General features: G+C 56.2%; 6 protein-coding genes and 1 non-coding gene across 7 annotated transcripts; 2 read left to right on the top strand and 5 right to left on the bottom strand.

The window, feature by feature from the left end:
- Positions 1-2773: 2773 nt before the first annotated feature.
- Positions 2774-4134, bottom strand: TRAVEDRAFT_134837 (NAD-P-binding protein; the record flags this gene model as incomplete). The annotated part of the gene is made up of 6 exons (XM_008046381.1): positions 2774-2988; positions 3053-3257; positions 3318-3397; positions 3467-3660; positions 3710-3858; positions 3919-4134. The coding sequence occupies 6 exons, from the start codon at positions 4132-4134 to the stop codon at positions 2774-2776; spliced, it is 1059 nt and encodes a 352-aa protein (XP_008044572.1).
- A 528-nt stretch (positions 4135-4662) lies between these two features.
- TRAVEDRAFT_53489 (uncharacterized protein) lies at positions 4663-4929 on the bottom strand (the record flags this gene model as incomplete). The annotated part of the gene is made up of 2 exons (XM_008046380.1): positions 4663-4686; positions 4744-4929. 2 exons carry the CDS (start codon positions 4927-4929, stop codon positions 4663-4665), a joined length of 210 nt encoding a protein of 69 aa, XP_008044571.1.
- An 8169-nt stretch (positions 4930-13098) lies between these two features.
- On the bottom strand, positions 13099-14394 carry TRAVEDRAFT_40560 (Aldo/keto reductase; the record flags this gene model as incomplete). The annotated part of the gene is made up of 9 exons (XM_008045903.1): positions 13099-13255; positions 13319-13368; positions 13422-13550; positions 13608-13674; positions 13730-13853; positions 13905-13985; positions 14039-14130; positions 14194-14284; positions 14346-14394. 9 exons carry the CDS (start codon positions 14392-14394, stop codon positions 13099-13101), a joined length of 840 nt encoding a protein of 279 aa, XP_008044094.1.
- A 301-nt stretch (positions 14395-14695) lies between these two features.
- Positions 14696-14786, bottom strand: TRAVEDRAFT_t234. The gene has a single exon. It is a non-coding gene; the product is annotated as a tRNA-Ser (tRNA).
- Positions 14787-15156: 370 nt separating this feature from the next.
- TRAVEDRAFT_175219 (1,2-dihydroxy-3-keto-5-methylthiopentene dioxygenase) lies at positions 15157-16096 on the bottom strand. Its single transcript, XM_008046379.1, has 4 exons — positions 15751-16096; positions 15628-15692; positions 15431-15558; positions 15157-15374 (listed from the first exon to the last, which is right to left on the bottom strand). Exons 1-4 carry the CDS (start codon positions 16005-16007, stop codon positions 15267-15269), a joined length of 558 nt encoding a protein of 185 aa, XP_008044570.1. The 5' UTR covers positions 16008-16096; the 3' UTR covers positions 15157-15266.
- A 709-nt stretch (positions 16097-16805) lies between these two features.
- On the top strand, positions 16806-17597 carry TRAVEDRAFT_53486 (uncharacterized protein; the record flags this gene model as incomplete). The annotated part of the gene is made up of 2 exons (XM_008046378.1): positions 16806-16829; positions 16887-17597. The coding sequence occupies 2 exons, from the start codon at positions 16806-16808 to the stop codon at positions 17595-17597; spliced, it is 735 nt and encodes a 244-aa protein (XP_008044569.1).
- A 716-nt stretch (positions 17598-18313) lies between these two features.
- On the top strand, positions 18314-19142 carry TRAVEDRAFT_24395 (uncharacterized protein; the record flags this gene model as incomplete). The annotated part of the gene is made up of 2 exons (XM_008045818.1): positions 18314-18418; positions 18642-19142. The coding sequence occupies 2 exons, from the start codon at positions 18314-18316 to the stop codon at positions 19140-19142; spliced, it is 606 nt and encodes a 201-aa protein (XP_008044009.1).
- Positions 19143-20331: the final 1189 nt, after the last annotated feature.

Raw genomic sequence — 20331 nt, 5'->3', positions numbered from 1 at the left:
GGAAGTTGTTGTACAGAAGAATTCCTGTGCCAAGCACAGTGCCAAAGGAGGAACTATGCGGGCTTCGCGAGTGGCCGGCGTGCCCAGGACCATGCCGATCTGTGCGACAGCGATGATGGAGCGGGTGATGGCGGTGAGCTGCATGCTATAACACCGGGTCAGTACAACACCTCATGTGGCGGAGTGGTAGGCGCGGTAATGGTGAGTCACTCACTTGGACTCCCTTTTTCGTGTCAAGTGCGTAGTCGAGGAGTAGCAGGAGGGGCAGGAACTACTGTAGCTTGTCACCTACGTCCAGGCTTATATGGTGTGCGCGCAGGCCGACTGCTTACGCGCCGGTGAGGTAACATGCCAGCGCACAGTGTCAGTTCATTTCCCCAACAACCCTTTCAGCTTCCATATGAACTCTTCCTAGCCGATCCTGATCCCACTCGTGTACAGGAGAGCGGCCGATGTCAAGGTATCGGACAGATAGACTCCCAACGCACCGTTCCCAGCTGACCCGAAAAGACATTTCGCAGACACACTGTCACTGTGATGCGGGCTACCCACTCACGGCACGATGTTCTGGACCGCCCACCAGATGCAGGTCATACCACCGATGACCCCGGCCTTGCTGACCTATGGCGCGAGGTCTCGCGAGCGAAGCGCTTGTATGTTGCACGCGGAGCTCCCTCTGGCACCGATATCCATTTCAAAACATCCAGGTTCGCACCTCTACTCATGCTGAATCGGCGCACTAGCGATGCCTTGACACAGCTTCGTTGACGGCGCCCGGCTCCGAGCCCGCGCATGGTTACAGGCGTGTTCTCCGGTTGTAGCTGCCCAGGGTTTGAGTGTGGGTGTGCGATCGCATGGTAGCATCCTCACGCTTTCCTGGGATAGTACCCCTGGCTGATCTGTTATAGTTTTATAGCAAGAATCAAGTCTGGTGGCGTGTGCCTCATGCGCAAGCCGCGAGACGGACTACGTGAGTGCCATCCACCGCTCCGCGCAGGATCTCTAACGGTCCTTTACCAGAGTATACGCTCAGTTCTCTGCTGCCCGTGATCTAGGACTTCTTAGGATCCAGGTGTGAGTCTGGGCACGCTGGGTCAAGGCGCGGCCTATTATAGCAGTACAGTCGCCGCAAGTAATCATCCGTAGCCCGGCTCCTCTGAAGTGACGCACTTCACGCCCGGGCAATCGACACATCTGGCGTGTTTCACGTTTCCCTTGCAAGATGCACGTAAATGATAGTGCTCTGCCTCTACAAGTAAGCGAGCAGCTATCGCTTTCCTGTTTTCGTTATCCCTCCGTCTCCGACTGACTGATTTCACTCAAGCTTCTACTCAACATCGTCGCGAAAGAACAAGACACCACAGGCGCACTCCCAGCGACGTTCTCGCGCATCACAGCGGTCCGAACGCAGCCCTGCTAAAACGAGCTACACGTCTGACCGAAAAAATCAGTTCTACAGTGATGCCTGGAAATCGTAAGAGAAACCAGAAACGCACTCCGCCAATGCAGCCCCCAGGACAATCCGCGCAATCTCCATCGCTTAGGCACACGATGGCGCACTGCGCGTGGCTCTGGGCTCGACTGGCGAGGCTGGTGCCCGTGGCGGGGCCGATCTGGACGAGTACGAGCGCGAGCGCGAGGCCAAGGAGGGGGGTGAGGTGCATCATGCTACACGCGAGGAAAGCGGACATGTCAGTATCACAGGCAGCGTGGAAGGTGGGTCGTACGAACGCTGTTGAAGGGTGTGGTGGGGCGTGCCAGTTGCTGTGATGTCAAGCGATGTAGGCTTTCTTGTATACTCACGAACTCGGTGAATATTCGCTACATCCTGTAGTATGTACAGCATCGAAGATGGGAAACATCCATCTCACCTCGTACTGCCATCGTGAATATAGTGTACCAACGCCTCTAAGAAAATCAGTCCTGCCGCGGTAACTCCGGAGGAGGGTACGTAGCTAGTGTTCCACCCTATAAACCTCTGTTCACCGTGGCCACCAGCCCCAGGTGACATGTTTCCCGGCGCCGAATGACACGGTGGCGGCCCTCGTGCGTACGCAGCACAGCTACGCATGACACCTGCAGCACTGGCAGAAGAAGTACTGGTCCCCCTTCTGTTGCTCACATTGGACACAGGCTTGGGGATCCACGTTGGTACGATTTTGCGACAGTTGTACATCAACGTCCCGTGCACGAGACTCTCCGCCGACCACGTACTGTCAAGATGGGACCCACCATAGCAGCACGGTCACCGTAAGCCGTCGTCCGCGGCCTCAACACTCCGGAGCGTACTCCGGGCTTCACGCTCCAGGACTCGGTCGGAGTGTTGGAGCAGCGAACGCGTGATGGAGAGCCTGGGTCGTACTCAGACTGCGGGGGAGGACCTTCAATTTCCTGCGTAACGAGTCAACGATCGGACGTTTCGTATATTACACGTCTCACACGTTGAATGCTACCCGCGCCGCTGAGTTGCTGAGCCGCGGACCTGGTGTGCGGCGTGCACTGGCACCGAGCACCTGAAGAGCCAGTCGGCGTGGCGCGGCGATCCACGTCGAATAGAGGCCCAGGTCGAGCCGGATAGGCGAGTGGGAGCATGCAGGGCCCAGTCGCTGTGCCGCATCAGCTTTCCTCACTCTCCGTCAATCGCGCGGTGCTTGTGAGGGCGTATAGCGACATGCCCGGTTCAGGGGAGGCTATGACGCGCAAGATATGATATGGAAAGAAATGCGTACATGTTCAGTGGATGAGGTAAAAGTCAGTGCAGAACCGTACACTACTAACTCTTGACATACTTCAACCAGCCTCGCGACTTGTAATCCTCCACAACATCTCTCGCGATCTCCGGTATCTTCTTGAAGTCCTTACCAAAGATACTGATTGCCTTATCGTTGTCCAGATACGCGTGAGGCGGGAATGGCAGTTTCTTGCTCGGCAATTTATCACGCCCCGGAAGGTCGACGTTGGCGAGCCATTCCTCCCACATCGCGACATCTGCACAAACCATAGCAAGCGGAAATCAGTATACGAAACCCCGAGAATGTATACGAGGACATACCAGAGCTGCAGATGACCCGCTCCCCGCCAGCGGCGGCCACCTCGAGCGCGCGTACGTGCAAGTCCGCGACGTCGCGGACGTCCACGTAGTTGTGCCACGGTAGCGTTTCCGCGGCCGGCCGCGGGAACTCAGCGAGCTGGCGCCACATGTGGAGGGGCGTTTTTGACAGCGCGGGGGGTTCTGAGACGTGTTCGCCCGCCAAAGGCTGTGAGACAGCAAGGTCAGCCCTCTTCTCATACAAGATAGCATGCCTGGGGTTACTCACACCAAAGACCCAGGCCGGCAGGAGGGTGCACAAATCGAAGGACACCTCGCTCTTGTGTGTCTCCATAAAGTCCCAGGCGGCTGCCATCATGCCAATCATGATCAGGATCCGTTCGGGTCATGCTCTGCGCGCGGCCCAAACGTGCTCACCACGCTCGGCCAGCGTCTTGCTAGCTTCGTACATGAAGATAGACCTAGCCTCACCCCCCTGTTCCTCCACGATCTTTACCGCGGTGTCGTTCCAGTCCTCTTCCGTGTACGTCCCAGGTAATGCGGTGATGCCAACGACGGCGTAAATTGACGAGGTGACGACCACACGCTTTACGTCGGATCTATTGTCGATGCTCCGTCAGGATCAGACGGCGCGATATAGGCAGGAAGGTGAAGACTCACCTCGATGCGCTCTTCAGGATGTTGAGAGTACCCTCTACCGCGGGCCGGATGTACGCCTGCGGGTCTCCAACCCGTGTGGGAGCGGTCAGTGGCGAAGCCGTATGGACGATGCCTTCCACACCCTTAACCGCCTCTTCGAAGGCGCTGTCCTGAAAGGGACATTTGGTAAGTACGATCACTACTTCAACGCATCAGTCTGGCTTACTGACCTCTGCGATGTCCGGGACAACTACAGCGCTGAAACGCTCCTTCGCCTGAGGTATGATCCGGTATACGAAATCGGACAGCTCCTGGGCCTTGGCTTTCGATCGCACCGCGCCGCGCACGGAGTATCCGCGCTCGAGCAGCGTGCGTACCACCCAATGGCCAATGTACCCGTTCGCACCAGTTACGAGGACTGTCGCAGTGGGAGAGATCACAGGCATGTCGTCGCGGGATCAGAGCGATAGTAACCAACAAAGAGGATGCCAGTGGTACTCGTACTGCGCCACCCTTTCCTCATCCACACTCAGACCGCGGAATCTATCCTCGGCGTGGCGTCAAAGTTCTATATAACACCAGCAGAGGTAGTGCGGGCGCTGCCTTTGGTACTTGCATCAGTCACAAGCGCGGGGATTCCAGATTCGTGTCGGTGGGTGTCAGTTTGGGCGAGCTGGGGCGGCGAACGTGTCAATAGAGCCCGGGTCTTGGGCAGGCGCATACTGCGAAAGGAGACCTTCATTTTCCTGCATAACGAGTCAACAATTGCGCCCTTCGTATATTCCACACCTTACACGTCGGGTGCTGCCCTTCCCTCTACCACATCTGCTGACCATCAGCGTTTCTGCACGATCCCTGACCAAGCAGAGGCGAAGCTATATGTGCTCGTCGGAGTCCTCAGCCGGCCCTGCGCGGTGTACTCCGACAGCGCGTGCCCACGTCGCGACAGTGCGGGCGCATACACAGGTCTGCTTCTAAGCACTGGGCAAGATACACATCTACCCCCAAAACCAGTCAGCCTCCCTCCCCTCATATCATGCACACAAAGAACGTACCCCAAGCGCGCCCGGCTTGCCCAAAGTGACGCACTTCACGCCCGGGCAGTCGACGCACTCCGCGTCGTTCACGCACTCGAAGACGCACTGCGCGCGCGCCTGGACGCGCGTTGCGGGGCTGGCGCCGACGGCGCCGATGTGCGCGAGGGCGAGGGTGAGGAGGAGGGCCAGGGGGGTGAATTGCATGATGCTGGATGGGGAGGGGGGTGGGTTAGTGTGAGTGAGAGGGTGCGCGGCGGTGAGTAGCGTACCTGGTTAATTTGGTGGAGGATTTGGACGTCGAAAGGTGGGGCGGGGAGGGACTGTTGAAGTCTGGGACGATTGGTGGGGTCTTTTATACTGCTGGCGGAGAGTTCTACCTGCTGGTCATCGTCGAACAGGGATCGCTCGTCGTGTATAGCTCGAACCTGCATGCAGAATATTGCATAGTCTTGAGCCCGAGGCGGGGGTAGGGGCGCATACGGGGGTCGAGGGTCGAGGCGGAGGGCAACAGTGGGAGGTTCGACACCGGGAGCAGCTATGATCGTCTTCAAAGAGGTTAATACTGCTGCGCTGCCCGGGCAGGATGCGTAGTAGCCGGTTCTGGTGACAGCTACTATTGGCGCAGCGCCTGTAAGTGTACTAGTCGTTCTGATCTTCACTATTTGCATATCACTGTGGATGTAAGTCTCGCCGCTGCCTGCCTGCCAGACAGGTGATCCTGCAAACTATGCAATCGTGAACCCACACTACTTCAAGTCATCTAGTACGCCTACAACTTAGAGAACGGGAGTACTCACAGGTAGTACTCGTCGGAGTCGGCATCTGGCAACGAGATGGGGCGGTCATCGGGTGAGTCACAGTGTAAACTTCTCCGCGGCATGTCGCACGCATCCAGGTACCCCACACCCGTCTGGCCATCGCCACCCGCAACATGACCGCGGTCCTCATGAGCATGGGGCGTTCGTACAACGCCGGCGTAGCGAGTATAGACTCCGCTGCTGTCACCGGTGTCGTATACAGGTGCATTGGTCCAGGTTGGGATCGATGGCTGCGAGTTCGCGCCAGTTGTACACCGGCTTCACGTCACCATATGTACTCGCCGTTGGCCGCGAGGTGCCAACGTGTGTGGCGGCGTTCTGGCACGGTCGTGGGTGGAGCCTCCGGGTGAGTCTATGGCTGGTTCAAGGCGATCATTCCCCAGGCCTATAGGGTGATCTGAGGTTCTGAGGAGGAAGCAAGCTCGCGAAAGCGTGTGGGGACTCGCGAGCTTCGTGGCGCTGCGCGAAGCGCTCGGGTGTTGCCGATTTTGAACGATGACGTCACCACGCTCGCGTACGCGTCGGCGGTCCAGCGGGTCGCGACACACAGCTTGCCTCTTGCTACCAGCTGGGCTCCTCTCCGGCCGCGTGTTTGCAGTACTGCTATCATCTTATTCACTCTTTTCGAGAGCTTTATGAGATCGATATCGATATGCCCGCTGGGACTCCTAGCTAGTCTTTCGTGTCAGTACAACATCTGCGAGTCTTCCAGCTTGTAAACGGCTAGTTTGGCTTTGCGGTCTTTGCTATCCAGGTGAGTATACTATCTGTGACTACTACTCAGAATGCACTGGCAGGTTCGTGGTGCCACTAGCAGGCCCTCACTTACTAGGTACCGTCCCTGTGCTTCAGGTGTCGTTGACCCCAATTCCTCCTCGTCTGCGCGGTGTTACTGTTCTCGGGGTACGTTTTACCCTTCTCTCATACGAATGCATCGAGTTCGGTTCTTCTCTAGCTGATACAGTTATCCTGCTACAGTACGCTTACCCCACGACCAAACGGTGATGCGTGATGGTTTATCTACAGCATGGCGACGTCCAACATTCCCCGCCGGTTCAGACTACAAGCGTCACGGCGTCCTATCCGCAGGCCCCTCTTCGTCCCGACAAGCATAACACCGTGCCGCATCTTCCGCTTTACCCCATTTACGTCTCGCAAAGGCCGCGGCCGAAACTGAACGACCTCTCGAGCAGAAGATAAGCTATTTATGGCCTTGGTGAGTCGTGCGCCTACATCCCCGATACCGGGTGTGGTGTCGACGGGTGGCTCTGGGCGGCGCCGGGGTGGAGTTCGGCTCAGGCTGCAGCAGTCGGGTGGCCCAGAGCGGCAAACGCTTTGGCGAGGAGCTGTCAGGTCGTTCAACGGCGGAAAATTGATTCTGGAAGCATCAATTGTAGGTGTGGCACAAACATGAGAACCGTCTAGAGTCTTTTCATTCATCGTACCCCTCCCCTTGTCCTCCTCCTCCTATCATATATACTGATTATCGCATTCTGAGTTTCATCTCCGCTCCAGGTATCAGTGCCGTGGCTGTCGGAGCCTTGCACGCCGCCGGTGCTGGTTTACAGCAGGAGACAAACCTGATGGAGCTTGATTAGCGAGGCCGTTTTCCTGCTATCCGACAAAGAAACGTACCCCATCCAAGTCCGGAATGTCCAACGTGACGCAGGTGTACTGCAGGATGGGAGCGACAGCCCCAGGGCAGGCCCCACACTGGGCGTCGGTTTGGCATAAGAAGTTGCACCCCGTTCCGCTCGGAATACCGGCAGGGATTCCTGTGACGGCGCCAAGATGCGCGAGCGCGAGGACGAGGCTGGCGACGATAGTGAATTGCATCTTGCTCAACGGGAGCAAAGCACGAGGGTCAATATGGCGGACGAAGCTTGAAGGGAAGGGGGTAAGCGGTGCGTCGCGCACCTGGTTCGTTTGTTAATATGGCGGTTGGAAGGGCGTTGCGGGGAGAAAGCACTGCTGAAATCTCCGCCATTTTGGGGGCTGATTTATAGCTGTAGAGAGTGCCGCCCGGTGAACATACGACATACGGAGATGGAGACTAAGGAGCCCAGCGGAGAGGTAGACACCCAGAGCATGTATGACTCACAAGAGGGGAATGATCCCGCCGCGGTGCCTCGGGAGTACTGTGCCCTACAGCAGGTTGCAGCAGGCTTCAGTGACACCAACTAGTCCAGCAACGAGATCGATATGCGGCGTTCTTGATCTGCCTTGGTCGGCATCTGATCTTTGTATGTGTCGTGTACTTATGTGCGAACCCCTCCACTGCTGCGCGACAGATTATTCTGCAGCAAATGAGTCGCGACTATAGACCAAATCAGAGTCACCGTACTAAAACATGCGTATGAGTACTTAGGTATTCACTCGCAGCTAGTGTTGGGCTCATCGGTCGCGTGGTGACACTCTCCACATCCGGCCCATCGAAGCTTCTCCGCGGCATTGCTTACCGGTCAGAGGAATATGGGCAACACGCATCCTTTGGGACATTGCCGTCTGCATATCACAGCTTGTCCGCCGCCGAGGGGCGACCGTGTGCCTCGTGCCAGTGCGCGCGGCGCTTCCGCGACATACGCAGAGGCACTGTACGTCCGTGGCTGTCACTTCCATCGAATAAGTATACAAGTCATGGGGTGCGAATGGGGGCTGACATGATGTGATCCGAGGCGCCAAATGCGAATCCTCGTACTTTCGGTCGTTCAACCGGTGTCGGCACGTACGTCCGTGGGCGCGGGTGGAGGATCCAGATGAGTCCATCATAGGAATTGCTTCAGACGATATTTGTGCGATCTTTAGAGAGTTAATATAGCTAGTGGCCAGTAGTGTGATACGCAAGCAACAGTACTTGTGTGTCATACACACAGCGCGGCGGGAAGTACGTGGGAAGTACTGTGGCGAGCTGCAAACCGCACTCGGATGCTGCCGAATTTGAAGGATGACGTCATCCCATCAGGCTCGCAACGCGTTCAAGCAACCGCGACTCGGACTTTTCCGAGTGCTCTTGCATCTTGCCACTTCTTCAACCGTCACTGTCCCAGTTCCACATTACATCCAAGCGCTTGCACTATTGGCTCAGAGAGCAGCTGCTAGATCGACCAGGATGGACACCGGGACGCCTGCTAAGGTTGAGTCTTCGTCTTACTCCCAACAACCTCCCCACGTGTACTATGCGTGAGTCTTCCAGCCGTTCGCGGACATGCTGTGCATTCCAAGCGAATTTAGTTCCGTACAACGTCAGAATGACAGGCTGTTTCACGCGCCGTACCGCAGGCAATCCTACCTGCAAGCTGCCTGAAACATATAAAAAACCCATTCGCACAGCGAGTATTCCGTTATGTGACTTTCGGTGAGATCTTGTTTATACTGTAACCACTACCCGTCACTATCAACGTCTCTCGCCTCTAGCCCTATACGGCGCCTACGGGCGCACGACACGCATTTCTCGCCAACTCGCCTCCAAGATGCGGCCGAGAAGGCATCCCTCATACTGGTCGTCTATCGAGTACAGTAAATGTCTGCTCCATTGTATACCGATGCTAAAGCACGCACTGACCCTGCTAGAGAGGCATTCATCCCGCCGATCTCCGGCATGTCGCGCGAATTTCAGCAGGCTGTCGCGTCGCTTCTCCGTGTCCCCTCTGAAACCTCCTCTACATGAGAGCCCGCGAGCGTTCCGGTGTGTGTCTGACTTCGACACTCTCGCCGTTTCCATCGCAGCCGTACTTCTCCATTATATTCATTGTTTGCAAAGAGTGCAGCTAGAGCGTACACCGGAATGCAAGTTCAAGTCGGCCGGATCTACTCGTCTTCCGTGTTGGGTCAACAAATTACGCGTTGCTGGCTAGGTGAGTGTGCATAATATCTGTGAAGTTGCCGATGCGATGAACGAGCACCCATACGACCGTCGAGCGCAGCTCTTCGTCTCGTCAACTAGCCAGCTACCTGCATCCGCGACGACGATTTCCCTAGTATCAACACGAGCCGTGCCCTTCACGCTGGATAACCTCTCGAACTCCTCCGAAAGGGCACAGGTTGGACGTCTATGTCACATACGGCGCAAAGACGAAGACACGGAAAAGGCTTGTACTGGTCTATCCTCGCCACCCATACCTTTCAAGTCCAAAGGGTAAGTAAACCATATGAATTATCTTGGAAGAGCCGCTGTCACTCTGATGACAGTATTACTCTCTTGCAGGATCTTCCTTAACACGAAAGCCCAGCAGCGCTGAGCATCTCAATAGCGAGGAGAGTGAAACGATTGGACGACGACAAACTAGGGACTACTAGCGACGCACGGCCACGTTTCGGAAGACGACCTTCCATTCGTAGACGCGGATACAGGTGTTGTACATGTTTAGCGATTCTTACTCCCCAACACTAAGTATATGTATGTTTTCTCTCATTTTTCTGAAATTAGGACCAGGAAGGAGATATGGTTGCGAGCCGTCCGAGGGCGAAGTGCCGATGCCGATGGTTACGCCGGTTGTTGTGGACACGCACTAACATACGATACGAGTGCGACAAACACAGGAAGATGTCAGTACGTTGTATACTCATGATAATTCAAGGTGCGCACTTTGTATCCATGCCCCAACTGTGCTTACGGAGACGTGGAAGCCGTCTACACGCCCAGCACTTGGCAGACCTGTGTAAATGCACGCAGTAAGTCGTGGAAACGAAGTAGTAATGAGGACGCTATTCATACCGACTGGCCACCCTGAAGAAGAGGCCCGCAAACGGTAACAGCGGCAGGACAAAGTATCCCCACGCAGTCGCTAACGTCAGTGCACGGAGTTACCTCGGGGATGCAGGGCTGAGGCTGGCGAGCGTCGAGGATAGAAGCATGGATCCCCGCAATGCCGATGTGAGCGACGGCGAGGGCGAGGGCGATGAAGGAGCTGAAGTACATGCTGCGAATCGGTGTCAGCGCGACATTCAGGGAGGTTCTGTGGCCAGTTGCTTACATGGTGCTCTGTGACGTTGATTTGTGGGAGGGCAGGAACTGCTGTAGCCGGGGCTCACTTGTGGGGCTTTTATGGTCTCCAGGAGCTCCCCGGCCACGGCCGCAGCCCGACAGTGGACTTCACGATCGAAGTCTGTCATGGCACCTGCGCTGTGCATTGATAGGGCCTAGGCGTTGAGCTCCTTCGACAGGTGCGGGATGGTCCAGCGCGGTATTCATGTCGAAGTCTGATACGCCTCCGCACCATCCTCTGTCAGGCTAGACGGTCATTGACTCGAATTTATTTCACAGGAACTGCGCCACAGTGCGCATACCGTCAATGGCGTAGCGAGAAGCTCGGTGCGAAGACAGTGTGGGCTCGGCATCACTCCATGACCGGCGTGGACGTCGGCCGGACTGAGGTACGCATGAACGGGTTTTCCACTGCGCGAACGTGCGCTGAAGGACTCGTTATTCTATGTATGCGCCAGATATGCTACGACACTGGTCGATCACAAGAGCACTGCACTGCGCTGCAAACCAGGCATCTCGGTAGTCCACAAGATGAATAGTTTACTGCTTCCTCGATTAAACGCAGGAAGAACGTCCGAAAAATATACTTCCATGACTCCCAAGTACAGCGGGCTAGTTGCTTGCGGGACGCGCCCCAGTGTCATGATGTTATGTCGTAAATGGACTGGTGAGTGCTAGGAGTAACGTACGCCGCCGCATCCTCATCTCATGTGGCGCGTAACCATAACTGAAAATATATCTTCAGTGCTTCAAATTCCGTGTGCTCGCCAGAGGGCCAGAACTGCGATGTTCCAGCCATAGTATAGTCTCATCTGTCACATAGGAGGCGGGGCTGCGACGCCAACTGTCTCCGATCCTTGGAGTTTACTGAGGCTCAGCAGTGTTCTAGGGTGCACTCCAATCCTCACCAATCTCAATGAGTCCAACCGAGCTTGTGCATTGTCCAACAGCAGCGAGAGGTGCAAGTCATCCACGACACCACATTTCCTCCCGCTGACTACCGCTACACAACCTTTCCTAGCGATGTCTGAAAGCGCCAACCGGGATATCTTTAGCCTTCCGCCTCTCTTCGCGTCCTCCCTATCCCCGCCAATTCGGAATTCGGCTGGCTCCAGCCTCTACCATCAACGTTCCACCGCCATTATCATGCGCTCGAGCAGAAACAGTTCCATTGTCGAAGGCCCCGCGAGCGGCAGCCGCTGCGACGGTGCCTGCTCTGCACACCAAGTCTGAATGAAGCTTGTGTGACCATGTGGCCGCCCTAGGTTCGTGATCATACTATGTGACGTGCGAAGGAATCTGCCGTACTGACATCTCTGATGCCGGTGCCGATTTTTTCCGTGGCAGCGGTCTAGCGCACTGTAAAGCGTCGCGGTTGGCCAGGACCCTATCACTGGCATCCAAACACTTCGAGTTATCTTGCGAAAGCGATGCACATGCAGAGGAACTGTACTACATGCGAGCCGACTCCGTCCTACAGTGCTACGAGAACCCATGCCAGTACAGTGTGAGTGGATCTCTGAGCCGTCGTATTAACTCTGGCCAACTGATACAGATCCGATTACCGTGCACAGAATAACGGTCAGCAATATAGTAAGGCGCAGATAGACTCCCAACGTATCGTTCTCAGCTGATCTACAGGGAGACATCTCGCAGACACACTGTCACTTCGACGCGGGCTGTTCAGCACGCCAAGATCTGCTGGACCAACCACCGGACGCATGTCGCGCCACCAGCTGACAACCCCGATTCTCGACCAGCTGAACCAGAGCGCCAGGTTCCGGGCGCGCGGAGTTTATATGGTGCACGCGGAGCTCCTCCAATGGCTTTCAATTACGAGAGCGTCCAGGACTCGTCCCGCCACTAACGTCAAGTATCATGCCTTCTCTGCAATATTGTGGTCGCGCGTGCTGTTCGCGCATCACCTGTTCAAAAATTGTCGCCGGTCGCGCAGTGATCCAGCGCATTAGCGACGCCCCGACAGCTTCGTTGACGGCGCCAGATTTCGTGCGTGGTTGTGGGCGGAGTCATTTGGTGGCAGCTTGTTTGACGGGTGTGGGTGCGTGGCGGAACGGTCGCGTCTCTTTTCCCTGGGGACAGCTGATCTGTGTTATTTTTACAGGAGGTATCGGGCCTGGTGGCCCGTGCACACCGCAACGGTGAAGTTTGAGCTGCTGGGGCCCTGTAACACTCTCCTCCCGCTTCACGTAATTGGTGGGTGCTTCGCGGCGGACCTTGTTCCCGTATCAGACTCTACATTGAATCGCCCGATTGGTCGCAGCCCTCGAACCTTCCATGTACCACTTCGCGCAGCACGTCTATTTGTCTCTTTTGCGAGAGAACGTGCACCGCCGGACGCAATAACTTGAGCACACGCGCCACCTCTCGCATTCAGTATCTGTCCAGCAAGGTGCAGTTAATCCATACGACGATAGTCCATTTTTCTCTCCGACGCCGCCGCCACAAGCCAATACGCGCACCAGGAGCGTGTAATCCGCCTTCTTCTCGCAATCTAGGACGTGCTGGCCTCGGGCGCGATGAACGGCGCATCGCGCAGCCGTCAACTAACTCCTACGGCGCGTTCACAGGGTTCAGGAGGATGGCGCCGGCGGCGCCTTTGTCGAGCGCATCAATCCTGGCCATGTCCTCCGGCGCTATCTCGAAGTCGAACACGTCCACGTTGGAGACGATTCGCTCCGGGGTCGCCGACTTCGGGAGAGGGTTGAACCTGTGGAGAACACTCGCCCTCAGGACCCCAGGAACGGGCAGCACGCGCAAACGGGAGACGCACCCTTTTTGCAGCGACCAGCGGACGAGGACCTGCGGGACGAGCTTATTGTACTGCCGAGGTAAGGTGAGCGCGGGTGCCCGAGTAGTGCCGTTCTTCATCTAACCTTTTTCGCGACCTCGTGGAACACAGGGTTGTCGAACTGGCCCTGGATCAGAGGGCAGTACGCCTGCAGGACAATCCCCCGCTCAGTGCAGTACTCCACGATCTCCCTCTGCTGGCAAAACGGATGAATCTGTTCGCGAGATGGCGGTGAGCCAGCAGCAAAGCATTCTTCACTGGCACACTATACCTCAAGCTGGTTGACGGCGGGTGGCTCGAGCCCGGCCTCCCGTATCTCCTCTAGGTGTCCGACGCCGCTGTCAGGTCGTCTGTGAGCGACCCCCACCCACGCGAAACGACGTCCACACGTACTAGTTCGACACACCGACAGAACGTAGCTTCCCCGCCTTCTTCGCGTCGAGCAACGCCCGGTACGTCTCCAGTCGCCTCGCCTTCCCGGAGAGCGGGGTGTGCACGAGGAACAGGTCCAGGTAGTCTGCAGAGAAGTCAGCGGCGCTGAGCCTGCAAACCGCGTCGACATGCTCACCGAAGCCGAAGCGCTTCAGCGACTCGTCGACCGCGGCGAGGGTGCGCTCATATTCGTGTTCGGTGTGCAGGATCTTCGACGCTGTGACTCGTAAGTACAGTTGTCGATACAGGATGGGATATTCTCGCACTTACTGACAAATATGTCCTCTCTAGGGATACCGCTGTCTCGCACGGCCTGGCCAACCTCCACCTCGTTGCCGTACACTCTCGCCGAGTCGATGTGCCTGACATACATTCAGTCGCTCGCAAGCTTCCCACCGACTTCAAGACCCCACGAATGTGCCTACCGGTATCCATGCTTCAGCGCCACGGCGCATGCGGGGATGCATTGATCGATGTTCTGCCATACTCCGAACCCGACCAAAGGCATCTCATAGCCTGCCCGGGCACCACAAAGGTCAAGACGGACGATGGTGTGATCGCTGCTGAGACTGCTCACCGGAGGATAGCCGTATGGTCGACGCAAGTGTGAGAGCATGAGTAGTCATTGCCGTAGATGTTTGCGGAGAGGCGATTATACTCAAATCTATGGCCAGTAGTTGCGGGAACTCCTGTGCGCGGACCCTTTGTCTTTATACCCATAGTATCCGCTATCTCCCCAGCGTCGTCGCGCATGCGCGTTCTGAATACATAGGATCAGTAAGCTTTCACACAAGAGAGATTTGAAAGAATGCCTTCCAATTATTCTTGGCCGTGTAGGACACGAACGGCGATGGCGTGTAGAGACTAGTCATCACGAGGCAGAGAGGGCGTAAGATGGAACGCGTAACGGCCTAACAAGGCACAAAACGACACCAGCAGGATTTGAACCTGCGCTCGGAAACCGAAACAGATGCTTCGTAATTCGAATCTGTCGCCTTAACCACTCGGCCATAGTGTCTTATTGCTGTCTCTGAGGCAGTACGTCATCAAATACAATATGTCTTATGAGCGTCGCAACTGCAAGCAAGAATGTTTTCAAGAGAAGACTGCGCTATCCCATAGGGACACCTGATTGCAGCTCCACACCGCTGGAGTCGACAGCATTGTAGAGCTTCATAAAGTCATCGGATACAATCGCGATACTTAGTAATCTCCAACTTGAAACTAAACATGTTCACGCTCGCACTGCTTTCCTAGGTTGCGAGCGCGCGGGTCCCCCGGCACAACCCCGGTGTGCTGAACGAAGTTGGATACCTTGTGGGGGAACGCGGGAGAATGGGGGTGCTCCCTGCTGAGAAGCATACCGACCCGTAGACCAATCACGAAGAGCTGCTCACTGATACTACATTGCTCCGGAGAGCGAAGCGCCTCCTCGGTCGTTCGAATACTGTACATTGCACATTCACCGTGCGCCGCATACTGAGGTCAGGCCTCTACTTCAAACAGCCACTGGCCGCGTACCGGCGAACGTCTGCAGGTAGTCAACGCGGTACGGGTTCTCGTCCGTCGCAGGCCCGCGGAAGTGCGCCTCCCATCGCGGCTGATCCTAAGTTCGAGTAGGGTCAGATACCGAGGACGACAGGAAAGCGCGAATTGGCGCACCTTGAAGAGCCGCAGCGTCTTCGCGCGCTCGTTCTCATCGAGCGTGAAGCGGTGGTAGATCCCCGAGGGGAGAATGATCATGTCCCCCGCCTCGAGGTGGCACCGGACCCACGCATCCGTGGTGTACTCTGCGATAGAAACTTATCAGTACTTGTGAACCCAATCGTTGCAATCCGCATGGTAGGCGACAAACTTACCGCGAACATCAAAGAATCCGCTTCCCTCGAGAAGGTACCTGATCTCTTCGTCCTCATGAATATGCCTAGTACGCGCGCCCAATCAGATCATCGTAGTTTGGAAGCAATAACATGTTCACTCACTCCTTGAAGAACATGGCCATCTTCGCGTCGAATTCACCCCCGAGCGACTCCCGGCTCGCGGTCACCACATCGCGCGAGCGGTAGTTGCGCTCATCCGCGATCGCGTTGATCTTCTTCTCCCATCCCTCCGGCGAGTTGGTCGGGATGCGCCAGTACAGCACCCCGAGCGCGGCGAGCGTCTCGAGCGCGACGGCACGCCCGGAGTCGTGCGGGAGGTGCTGGTCCCCGGGGACGTCGTCGAGGTAGTACGCACGCATGTCTGCGGCTGAGTCGTCGGTGTTGGTACCTGTGGTGTGGTGGAAGACAAGGATGGCGAGACCCTGCGGACGTGTGTACGATGGAAGCTGTGGCGGTACTTGTTGCGCCACAAACAACGTCGTACAAATGACGACAACTTGCCAGGCCGGAGTTGGTCATCTGGTAGCCGCCGGTCCGGGTTGCAGATGGAACGCCATCGCTAGCTACGATACCATCCATACTCGAACGAATAATTGAGAGAATGAGCGTACGGGGGTGTGCATGCCAATGGCGGTAGTTTGCAAAGGTGAACGTGCGCCCAGAGCGCGCCTAAGGACCTACAGGCGGGTATTGAAATTTCGCCCGATTGGGAAATTTAGTTCGCCCTCCTTGGCGCGCGGCTTGGCTTGGAGTCGTCGCTTGCTTTCACCCACTCACTCGACTCAGCCGGAGATTGTTTGCGATACGCTGTATACCTTCTCAAGCTTTGCAAAAACACGCGTGTGTAGTGGTTAGGCTGCAGCATCATCACCTCTCATCCACGCTCCCTATCCGAAGGCCGTCAAGTCATTTCGCGACCACTGGACTTGCCGCGAGAATTCTTCAACGGCACGTCTTCTGACACTCTACCTGGCTCCTCGGATTTCCAGAAGATGAACGACTTTACTGGGGTTCGTCATGGCTCAACAGCGCCTGCCGTCTACGAAAGTAGCCCGTCTTCAATAACCGGCAACGCCGACGCCGAAGACGTCGAATACCCCGGATCGTCGAACTGTCGGGAGGCCTTACGATTACTCTTGATAAGAAAATTAGAGGCAATGTCCACGAATCCGGAGCGTACTGTATGTCTTAGCGCGTATACACTGTCCGAATGCACCTAGTCGCTTACATCGCTACAGGGAACATGGCAGTTCATGTCGGTCGCGCCGTACGTCAGCTCACCTGAGCGGACCCGTCCTGTCGCCGTTCCAGACGAACTGGAGTCCTTTTTCCATGTCATGCTCTTCTACGCCATCCGGTTCCTTCCTCACACTCTTGGAAACACGGCGCAATATGTCGCGGAGTACTTCGACATCTCTCAAGACTATGGCAACAACAGGCCCCTTTGTAGCGTAGTGAAGTATTGGGTCATGAGATCCGGTGATTTCATGATGCCATCGCTGAATTTCGTGAAGAACAGTGGCGACCCGGGGAGTCCTCTCGACACTCTTATCTACCTCCTTCTCCAGCACTTCAAGGCGAGGTACGAGGTCCTCAAATACGAGTCAACCATCCAGCAAAAGAAGCCCTCAAAGCCTATTCCGACCCCTCCCGGAAGCACCGCCGACGAGGTGAAGCTCGCCCGCCCCCGGTTGAAGCTGCGCACGACGACCCCAGCGTGGCGCCGCGGTCTGGGCGCCGACGTCAGGACGAATTTCAACGTCGAGTCAAATCAGCCCAGCGAGGAGACCAGGGACCTTGCGGAGCGCCTGAACACGCACGACCGGATGTCGGGGCTGTTCGCGTACATACTGCACCCAGAGAACACCTACCCGGACGAATGGAACGACGTTTTGGCCGTGCCGGACCAGCTTATTGCCGGCTATGAGTGCAGAGACGCGTTCGGCTGAAGAGCGGTCTAGCTTTCTGAACGCTCGAAGGACCAACGACGGGGTGGGACGTATCAAGAGCACCGGACTCGACGCGACTCCTGGGACCGGCCGGCCTCTGGAAACGGGGATTTTCCTTTCTTCGACCGCAGTGTCTACCTCCTCGCTTGATCGCGCTCTTGGAGATTTTGGCCTTAGGCGTACAGGTCCTCATCATTTGGACCGGCGTCGCACGCCATCAGCTTCACGTATCCTCCCCTTCGTTTGCTCGAGTCTATGTAGCTCTGACGCACCCTCTTCCATTAAATGTTCCTTTTAGCACGTCGTCGTCGCACTACACCTCCGAAGCTCAGCCTCTCGGTGCACCGACGCCGTCATGTCCTAAAACCGGTGTGTACCGTCCACCTTCTTCCACCGCGTCGATGTCAGTACGCTGAGAGTGCGCTTGATCGATTTGAACTCCTCATGGGTTTCCATGTCAGGTAGGAATTAAGAGACATATGAGCGACTCGTAGTGCGTAAGGGGGATAGTCAGATTCCTAGACCGCGGCGGTGGCTAATGGTAATGATCATCGACGCCGAGCGTCTGTTTCGTTCAGTGCGCAGTCTAGCCGCCGGCGACTTAGCCACACGCTACTTACTCCCGAGCCGCTGCGTGACAGCTTAGATCGCGCCCCATATCTCGAACTTGAACAGTATCCCTTCAATCTCTTGACTTATCCTGCTACTTGCTCAACATGTGCGACTCTTCTAGCGAGCTGCGCGAAGCACAGAACGACTGGACACTCGACGCAAAGCCGCCCTACAGGTTCGAGGAGAACGCCACGCAGCCGAAGCGCGCCGTAGGTCGTCACAACGGCTCACAATAGGTTTTTGCTAATCTTTTCCTAGGGAACATGGCAGTTTATGTCGGTTGCGTGCGTCAACTCGCAATGTACACGTCCTCTCACCGTTGCGGACGAACTGGAGGCCTTCTTCCACGTACTTCTTTTTTACGCCCTCCGATTCCTACCCCACACTCTCGGCGATGGGGAAGTGGGGCCGTTCATTTCGGAGTACTTCGAGGTCTCCCGGGACGGCGGCGCCGGCAAGCGTATGTGCGGCTTAGACAAGTCCGCCGTCATGAATTCCGGAGATCTGCGGTCGCGCTCGATCAGGTTTAGGAAGAGCTATCACGATTTGGGGAGTCCTCTCGACACGCTTCTTCACCATGTTCTCCGGCACTTCGGAGCAAGATACAAGATCATGGCCTACGAGCGGACTATCAAGCAGAAGACCTCAGAGGACAACGCCACCCCTTCCGAGGTCGTTCCAAAGAGGCCGCAATTCACACCCGCACGGTACGAGGATACAGAGATGCCGTGGTGGTACAGGGATGACCGCCCCCCGCTTAGTCCTCGAGCCGGGCCCCGCCCACCGAACGAGGAGACGAAGAAGCTCGCGGCGGATCTGGACGGGCATCGCAAGGTGCTGGGGGTTTTCGGGAGCATACTGTACATGATGGACAACCATCCAGCGGAATGGTACGACATCCAGGCCGTCCAGGACCAGCTCCGCGACTACTAGCGCACATCACACACACTTCTCTGAGGAGTGGGGTAGCTGCTCGAGCATGCGGAGTGGCTCGACTTCGCGTTCCCTGTCAAACGGTCTCCGGAAACGGGCACCTGCCTACTTCGGAAACAGTAGCTGTCGGGTCGGTATACGTATTGTACGTCGCGGCGTCCACTCTAGTATCAGATTCAAGTATCTTCACTCCATGTGCTAGGCATCTTTGTAGCTCTTAGGCGTCCTTATTACAAATATCGCCCTACGGTAATGTACGCCTTAGACACTCTACACCCTAGCCTTTCGATGCGGCGATGCGGACATGCTCGAGTATGTATATCGCATCCGCCGCCTTATATTGCCCCGTCACTCCGAGTGCGCTGTCAGTCCGCGCGATCGGTGGGAATCACAGTGAACGGATTATGATGATTTCTAGGCAATAATTAGTGAGCGGAGGAGACTAGTAGTACTTACCATGAATTATAATATCTCGCGTGCCTTTGGCACAAGATTCACAAAGCGCGGGTTTAGATTCGCTGGAGGTGGAGGGGTCGAAACTTGTGCAGCTCAAGACCAGGTCGTCGGTCATGGGGACAGATTACATCCTGCTGAAGAGCGCACCTGGATGAACGTGTCGTTGATATGTCGCGTCGTATTCGGCGCCCGCACGGTCTCGGAGGAATATTGCTTCTTCGAACGCAACTCTGAGGCTGCGCAGACAGTACAGCAATTGAATTTGGAGACAGCTGCCGGGAACTGCGGGAGATGCGCACCGCCGCCTAGAGCGCGCGACGAATACCAGATTGTTCGGATAGATTGTGCTTTCCGGCGAGTCTGTGGCCATAGCCAGTCAGTCAAGCGCCATTGTGTGGTGGTGATCGGGGCTTGAGACACGAGCTGCGATGTGACGATTGCAGAAGACGCTTCCATTATCTAGACCCATACCTGGCTCGCCATATCACATTGGGCGGGGTAGGACAATGCCTCTAGGTGATATGTGCGGGATCGGTCAGCATCATTCGCTCATGCGTAGCGAAGGAAATGAGATTAAACGTACTCGCAATCGCAGGCACATTTTCCCGTGGTAGGCATGGGGAAATTACGCTGCAAAATCTAGAGACTAGGCACGAATGCTTGAAATTCATCATATGGTCGCCCGAGGGAGACAGCTCCGAGCCGTCGAAGTCAAGCGTGACATGGACATCTG

The sequence above is a fragment of the Trametes versicolor genome (genome assembly GCF_000271585.1).
Source record: "Trametes versicolor FP-101664 SS1 unplaced genomic scaffold TRAVEscaffold_13, whole genome shotgun sequence".
NCBI lineage: Eukaryota > Fungi > Basidiomycota > Agaricomycetes > Polyporales > Polyporaceae > Trametes > Trametes versicolor.
The sequence above is the reverse complement of the archived record's forward strand: the minus strand, read 5'-3'. Positions and strand labels throughout refer to the sequence as shown.

What these genes read in the sequence shown, in the direction of transcription:
- TRAVEDRAFT_175219 (XM_008046379.1), bottom strand. Translation starts at nt 16,007, where the DNA reads ATGCGTGCGTACTACCTCGACGACGTCCCCGGGGACCAGCACCTCCCG. An exon ending in ATGGCCATGTTCTTCAAGGA is followed by an intron (nt 15,693 to 15,750) that starts GTGAGTGAACAT and finishes CGCGCGTACTAG; the next exon opens with GCATATTCATGAGGACGAAG. An exon ending in CGGATTCTTTGATGTTCGCG is followed by an intron (nt 15,559 to 15,627) that starts GTAAGTTTGTCG and finishes TTTCTATCGCAG; the next exon opens with AGTACACCACGGATGCGTGG.